General features: G+C 41.1%; 1 protein-coding gene across 2 annotated transcripts in view; it reads right to left on the bottom strand.

Annotated features, from left to right (window-relative positions):
• Positions 1–448: 448 nt before the first annotated feature.
• Positions 449–8337, bottom strand: part of LOC106591373 (B-cell receptor CD22-like) — a 30746-nt gene continuing 22857 nt past the window's right edge. Inside the window, exons 5-11 of one of the 2 annotated variants that reach the window (XM_045690946.1) lie at positions 4599–4853; positions 1634–1897; positions 1128–1218; positions 994–1033; positions 790–870; positions 643–698; positions 449–518 (exon numbers count right to left, since the gene is read on the bottom strand). In XM_045690946.1, coding sequence (XP_045546902.1) covers positions 515–518; positions 643–698; positions 790–870; positions 994–1033; positions 1128–1218; positions 1634–1897; positions 4599–4853 — 791 coding nt within the window. In that variant the 3' untranslated portion in view covers positions 449–514. Of the gene's footprint in view, positions 559–642; positions 699–789; positions 871–993; positions 1034–1127; positions 1219–1633; positions 1898–4598; positions 4854–8337 lie in introns of both variants that reach the window. The other variant, XM_045690945.1, reaches the window with a different exon arrangement.

Raw genomic sequence — 8337 nt, 5'->3', positions numbered from 1 at the left:
TATGTTCAAAATTATTTTTTTATTTTTTTATTCAGTGGGTGCGGCTTATACTAGGTGCGCTTAATAGTCCGGAAATTACGGTAGGTCCGAAAGCAAAACATTAAAAGCTGTTTTCAAAATTATACATATTTTACAATGGGGAAATGTCCCATTGTAAAAGAGTAGAAGTATAATCCATCCAATTTATCTTCAATATATATTAACATTACAAGGAAAAAACATTCAACTTCAGTGTTTACGGAGAAGTTAAAGTTCATTCTCTGGAAAACCTTCTAGGTCCAGGTTCTGCATTGATTATTTTAATGCAAGTTTCTGTGGTGGTTTTCTTCAGTCCAGGTTCTGTGGTGGTTCTCTTCAGTCCAGGTTCTGTGGTGGTTCTCCTCAGTCCAGGTTCTGTGGTGGTTCTCCTCAGTCCAGGTTCTGTGGTGGTTCTCCTCAGTCCAGGTTCTGTGGTGGTTCTCCTCAGTCCAGGTTCTGTGGTGGTTCTCTTCAGTCCAGGTTCTGTGGTGGTTCACTATCTATATGAGGGGATGTGTCACTGGGTGAGTCTCTCACATTCTGAACAAAGACACACTGAATGAGCACTTCATACAACACTTCATAAAATGTTTACACACACACACAGGGTGTCACTCTGGTGACCTGGTATTCTTCTTCAGAGATGTGCACATGTCACTGTTAGGGTCAGGATGGACACTCTGTAGAGAGAAAAAGAGAGGGAGGGGAAATGCATGAGCACTTTGAGACACCTCTCTATCATTTTCTCTAAACAAACAATCAGATTCTTACTTCCAGAGTGTCGTAGTCAGGTGACCAGGTCTTCATGTTCAGACCTGTGTACGTGTCACTGTTAGGGTCCTGATGGACACTCTGTGTAGAGAGAGGGAAATAGAGAGAGAGAGAACATGGTAACAGTGAAAATAGTGTGAAAGAGACTGTTATGACACAGTAAATTAATGTCACCATGTGTGGAGGTGTAACTGATATAATCACCTGTGTGTCTGTTGTGGCATCACTTCCTCCTGTGGATCTCCTGTACAGAGGGACAGAGTGAGTTCAGATCTCTGCTGATCTCTAGTGGAGGTTTAAAATATGGTTATATTTAAATCTGTCTAGAAAATCCTCACCTCTTCATATAGTAGTAGATTGTGACTAGAAGAGCTCCAACAGTCAGGACAGCCCCCACCACCCCCACCAAAGGAACCCAGGGAAACACTGCTGCAGGATCATGGGTTGATAATACCAGTACCAGTCAAAAGTTTGAACACACCTACTCATTCAAGGGTTTTCCTTTATTTGTATTACATTTTCAACATTGTAGTATAATAGTGAAGATGTCCAAACTATGAAAAAACACATATGGAATCATGTAGTAACCAAAAGTGTTAAACAAATCAAAATATATTTTATATTTGAGATTGTTCAAAGTAGCCACCTTTGTCTAGATGAAGCTTTACACACTCTTGGCATTCTGCACTATTATTATTATTATCATACAATGTAGAAAATAGTAAAAAATAAAGGAAAAACCCTGGAATGAGTAGATGTGTCCAAACTTCTAACTGGTATGTATATCAGTCAAATCTGTCGTACCACAGAGCACCAGAAATAAGACACACCATGACATACTTACACATAACATTAATATGGACAGAGATGGAAGTCTTTGTCCCTTCAACGTTGCTAGCCTCACAGTAGTATTCTCCTCTGTCCTCAGAGCTGATGTTAGTGATGCTGTAACTCTGTCCTGATGCTTTTGGTGAGGCTACATTCTTCTTGTACCAGGTGTATTTGTCCACAGGTGGGTTGGCATCACTGCTGCAGGTCAGAGTCACTGAACTGCCCTCCACTATTTCACCAGAGGGACTGACTGACACGGAGGTGTTCCTTGGTCCATCTGGTGTAAGACAGTGGATTTAGTAAGAGTACAAATTAGGTCAGTTAAAAATATTATATTAACTTTCCACAAATGTAGTTGAAGTCGGAAGTTTACACACACCTTAGCCAAATACATTTAAACTCAGTTTTTCACAATTCCAAAAAGTACAGTCTTTGTCCTCATGTGCAGTTGCAAACCGTAGTGTGTCTTTTTTTAATGGTGGTTTTGGAGCAGTGGCTTCTTACTTGCTGAGCGGCCTTTCTGGTTATGTCGATATATGACTCGTTTTACTGTGGATATAGATACTTTTATGCCCGTTTCCTCCAGCATTTTCACATCACATTTTCACTTTGCTGTTGTTCTGGGATTGATTTGCACTTTTCGCACCAAAGTACATTCATCACTAGGAGACAGAACGCGTCTCCTTCCTGAGTGGTATGACGGCTGCGTGGTCCCATGGTGTTTATACTTGCGCACTATTGTTTGTAGAGATGAATGTGGTACCTTCAGGCGTTTGGAAATTGCACCAAAGGATGAACCAGGCTTGTGGAGGTTTACAATTTTTTCTCTGAGGTCTTGGCAGATTTCTTTAGATTTTCTCAGGATGTCAAGCAAAGAAGCACAGAGTTTGAAGGTAGGCCTTGAAATACATCCACAGGGACACCTCCAATTGACTCAAATGATGTCAATTAGCCTATCAGAAGCTTCTAAAGCCATGACATCATTTTCTGAAATTTTCCAAGCTGTTTAAAGGCACAGTGAACTTAGTGTATGTAAACTTCTGACCCACTGGAATTGTGATACAGTGAATTATAAGTGAAATAATCTGTCTGTAAACAATTGTTGGTTAGATGTCCTAACCACCTAGATGTCCTAACCAACTTGCCAAAACTATACAGTGCCTTGCAAAAGTATTCACCCCCCTTGGCATTTTCCTATTTTGTTGCATTACAACCTGTAATTTAAATTGATTTTAGTCAATAGTAGTCAAAATTGGTGAAGTGAAATGAAAAAAAATACTACTATAAATATTCAAAAAAATTAAAAACGTTAAAGTGGTGCGTGCATATGTATTCACTCCCTTTGCTATGAAGCCCCTAAATAATATTTGGTGCAACCAATTACCTTCAGAAGTCACATAATTAGTTAAATAAACTCCACCTGTGTGCAATCTAAGTGTCACATGATCTGTCACATGATCTCAGTATATATACACCTGTTCTGAAAGGCTCCAGAGTCTGAAACACCACAAAGCAAGCGGCACCACCAAGCAAGCAAGCGGCACCACCAAGCAAGCGGCACTATGAAGACCAAGGAGCTCTCCAAACCGGTCAGGGACAAAGTTGTGGAGAAGTACAGATCAGGATTGGGTTATAAAAAAACTTTGAACATCCCATGGAGCACCATTAAATCCATTATTAACAAATGGAAAGAATGTGGCACCACAACAAACCTGCCAAGAGCGGGCCGCCCACCAAAACTCACGGACTAGGCAAGGAGGGCATTAACCAGAGAGGCAACAAAGAGACCAAAGATAACCCTGAAGGAGCTGCAAAGCTCCACAATCGGAGATTGGAGTATCTGTCCATAGGACCACTTTAAACCGTACAATCCACAGAGCTGGGCTTTTGGGAAGAGTGGAGAGAAAAAAGCCTTTGCTTAAAGAAAAAAATAAGCAAACATGTTTGGTGTTCGCCAAAAGGCATGTGGAAGACTCCATAAACATATGGAAGAAGATTCTCTGGTCAGATGAGACTAAAATTGAGCTTTTTGGCCATCAAGGAAAACGCTATGTCTGGCGCTAACCCAACACCTCTCATCACCATGAGAACACCATCCCCAGAGTGAAGCATGGTGGTGGCAGCATCATGCTGTGGGGATGTTTTTCATCGGCAGGGACTGGGAAACTAGTCAGAATTTCAGGAATGATGGCGCTAAATCCATGGAAATTCTTGAGGGAAACCTGTTTCAGTCTTCCAGAGATTTGAGACTGGGACGGAGGTTCACCTTCCAGCAGGACAATGACCCTAATCTTACTGCTAAAGCAACACTCGAGTGGTTTAAGGGGAAACATTTAAATGTCTTGGAATGGCCTAGTAAAAGCCCAGACCTCAACCCAATTGAGAATCTGTGGTATGACTTAAAGATTGCTGTACACCAGCGGAACCCAACCAGCTTGAAGGAGCTGGAGCAGTTTTGCCTTGAAGAATGGGCAAGGATCCTAGTGGCTAGATGTGCCAAGCTTATAGAGACATATTCCAAGAGACTGCTGCAAAAGGTGGCTCTGCAAAGTATTGACTTTGGGGGGGTGAATAGTTATGCACGCTCAAGTTTTCAGTTTTTTTGTCTTATTTCTTGTTTGTTTCACAATACAAAATATTTTGCATCTTCAAAGTGGTAGGCATGTTGTGTAAATCAAATGATACAAACCCTGCAAAAATCTATTTTAATTCCAGGTTGTAAGGCAACAAAATGCCAAGGGGGGATGAATTATTTTGCAAGCCACTGTAGTTTGTTAACAAGAAATTTGTGGAGTGGTTGAAAAACAAGTTTTAATGACTCCAACCTAAGTGTAAGTAGACTTCTGACTCCAACTGTACTTCTCCACACAATGACTCTTAAATTCACACTTTTATTGAAGATGATCAATTCAAGTATCACGTGGAACTAATATCTGTCACTACAATGTTAAAATACCAAACTAAAGGTTTAAACTTACATCTGACCGTGAGAGTCTCTTCAGGAGAGGGGAGATCCTCATGGCCTTCTACAGCACAGGAGTATCTGCCTGTATCCTCACTTCTGACTGAGAATTGGCTATAGACAGGAGAGTAGGTTTTGCTGTTTGGTATAGGCTGTCCATTCTTATACCAAATAAATGCTTTGATTGGGTCCAGCGTACATTTGGTTCTACATGTCAGTGTGACACTCTCACTCTCTGACACAGATGTAGGATCCATCTCCAACACAACATCTAGAGTAAAAATAAAACAATTAATATACAGTGTATTCGAAAAACTATTCAGACCCCTTGACTTTTTCACATTTTGTTATGTTACAGACTTATTCTAAAATTGATCATCAATTCCCTCATCAATCTTCACACAATACCCCATAATGACAAAGCAAAAACAGGTTTTTAGATGTATTTATTTTTTACAAATTAATAAAAAAAATACTTTACTTACATAAGTATTCAAACCCTTTTCCATGAGACTCGAATTTGAGCTCAGGTGCATCCTGTTTCCATTGATCATCCTTGATATATATTTACAACTTCATTGGAGTACACCTGTGGTAAATTCAATTGACTGGACAGGATTTGGAAAGGCACACACCTGTCTATATAAGGTCCCACAGTTGACAGTGCATGTCAGAGCGAAAACCAAGACACAATGTCGACAGAATTGTACGTCGAGCTCCGAGACAGGATTGTGTCGAGGCACAGATCTGGGGAAGGGTACCAAAACATTTCTGCAGCGTTGAAGGTCCCCAAGAACACAATGGCCGCCATCATTCTTAAATGGAAGAAGTTTGGAACCACGAAGACTCTTCCTAGAGCTGGCCGCCCGGCCAAAGTGATCAATGTGATCAAGTGATCAAGAAGGGCCTTGGTTATGGAGGTGACCAAGAACCCAATGGTCACTCTGACAGAGCTCCAGAGTTCCTCTGTGGAGACGGGAGATCCTTCCAGAAGGACAACCATCTCTGCAGCACTCCACCAATAAGGCCTTTATGGTAGAGTGGCCAGACAGAAGCCACTCCTCAGTAAAAGGCACATGACAGCCCGCTTGGAGTTTTCCAAAAGGCACCTTCCGACAGGACAAGCACACAGCCAAGACAACGCAGAAGTGGCTTTGGGACAAGTCTCTGAATGTCCTTGAGTGGCCCACCCAGAGCCCGGACTTGAACCCGATCAAACATCTCTGGAGAGACCTGAAAATAGCTGTGCAGCGACTCTCCCCATCCAACCTGACAGAGCTTGAGAGGATCTGCAGAGAAGAATGGGAGAAACTCCCCAAATACAGGTGTGCTAAGCTTGTAGCACCATACCCAGGAAGACTCAAGGCTGTAATATGTGATAAATATATATATATTTTTTTATATATTTGCAAAAAAAAAGAAAAGTTTTTGTATTGTGTGTAGATTGATGGAGGGAAAAAACAACATAATCCATTATAGAATAAGGCTGTAATGTAACAAAATTTGGAAAAAGGTAAGGGGTCTGAATACTTTCCGCATGAATTGTATATTATGTCCTCTTATGTGCAATACTAAATTAGGTATTTTTCTGTGACATACCACTACCATGTCTGTAGGACTGCCCTGTTGGGGCTAGGGGGCAGTATTTGCACAGCCGGATAAAAAACTTACCCGATTTAAACTGGTTACTACTCTTGCCCAGAAATGAGAATATGCATATAATTAGTAGATTTGGATAGAGAACACTCTAAAGTTTCTAAAACTGTTTGAATGGTGTCTGTGAGTATAACAGAACTCATATGGTAGGCCAAAACCTGAGAAGATTCCATACAGGAAGTTCCCTGTCTGACAATTTGTTCTCCTTCTGTGGCATCTCTATCGAAAATACTGCATCTCTGCTGTAACGTGACATTTTCTAAGGCTTCCATTGGCTCTTGGAAGGCGCCAGAAAGTGGAATGATGTCTCTGCAGTCTCTGGGCGAAAAACAGCAGGAGTTTTTGTGAGTGGACAGGCAGGGAACAATGACACTGGAATGCGCGTCCACGAGACAACTCCATGTTTTTCTTTCAGTCTATGAATGAATATAACATCTACCAGTTGGAATATTATCTATATTTTACGAGAAAAATAGCATAAAAATAGATTTTCAACAGCGTTTGACATGCTTTGAAGTACGGTAATGGAATATTTTTAAATTTTTTGCCACGAAATGCACCCTTAGAATAGTGACCTCAACGCATGAACAAAACGGAGCTATTTCAATATAACTATGGATTATTTTGAACCAAAACAACATTTCTTGTTGAAGTAGAAGTCCTGGGAGTGCATTCTGACGAAGAACAGCAAAGGTAATCCAATTTTTTCTTATAGTAATTCTGAGTTTAGTGAGCACCAAACTTGGTGGGTGTCAAATTAGCTAGCCTGTGATGGCCGAGCTATCCACTCAGAATATTGCAAAATGTGCTTTCGCTGAAAAGCTATTTTAAAATCTGACACCGCGATTGCATAAAGGAGTTCTGTATCTATAATTCTTTAAATAATTGTTATGTTTTTTGTAAACGTTTATCGTGAGTAATTTAGTAAATTCACCGGAAGTTTGCAGTGGGTATGCTAGTTCTGAACATCACATGCTAATGTAAAAAGCTGTTTTTTGATATAAATATGAACTTGATTGAACAAAACATGCATTTATTGTATAACATAATGTCCTAGGAGTGTCATCTGATGAAGATCATCAAAGGTTAGTGCTACATTTAGCTGTGGTTTTGGTGACATATATGCTTGCTTTGAAAATGGCTGTGTGATTATTTTTGGCAGGGTACTCTCCAGACATAATCTAATGTTTTGCTTTCACTGTAAAGCCTTTTTGAAATTGGACAATGTGGTTAGATTAACAAGAGTCTTGTCTTTAAAATGGTGTAAAATAGTCATATGTTTGAGAAATTGAAGTTATAGCATTTTTAAGGTATTTGTATTTCGCGCCACGCTCCACCATTGGATATTGGTGAGGCATTCCACTAGCGGATCGTCTGTCCCTAACAGGTTTTAAGCAGGTCAACATTTACAAGGCCGCGGGGCAAGACAGATTACCAGGACATGTACTCAGAGCATGCGCTGACCAACTGTCTTAATTGATATTTTCAACCTCTCTGTAAAACCTACATGTTTCAAGCAGACCATATTAGTCCCTGTGCCCAAGAAAGCAAAAGTAACCTGCCTAAATGACTACCGCCCCATAGCACTCACGTCGGTAGCCATGAAGTGCTTTGAAAGACTGGTCATGGCTCACATCAACACAATAATCTTGGAAAACCTAGACCCACTCCAATTCACATACCGCCCCAACAGATTATGCAATCTCAATCGCACTCCGCACTGCTCTCCCACCTGGACAAAAGGAACACCTATGTGAGAATGCTGTTCATTGACTACAGCTCCCATTCAATACCATAGTGCCCACAAAGCTCATCACTAAGCTAAGAACTCTGGGACTACACACCTCCCCTTGCAACTAGATCCTGGACTTCCTGACTGGCTGCCCCCTGGTGGTAAGGGTAGGCAACAACACATCTGCCACGCTGATTCTCAACACTGGGGCCCATCAGGGGAGAATGCTTAGTCCCCTCCTGTACTCTTTGTTAACCTACAACTGTGTGGCCAAGCACGACTCCAACACCATCATTCAGTATGCTGACGACACAATGGTGGCAGGCTTGATCACCAACAACAATGAGACAGCGTATAGGGAGGAGGT

Source organism: Salmo salar, chromosome ssa12 (genome assembly GCF_905237065.1).
Source record: "Salmo salar chromosome ssa12, Ssal_v3.1, whole genome shotgun sequence".
Classification (NCBI taxonomy): Eukaryota; Metazoa; Chordata; class Actinopteri; order Salmoniformes; family Salmonidae; genus Salmo; species Salmo salar.
This window is presented reverse-complemented; position numbering and strand designations above follow the sequence as displayed.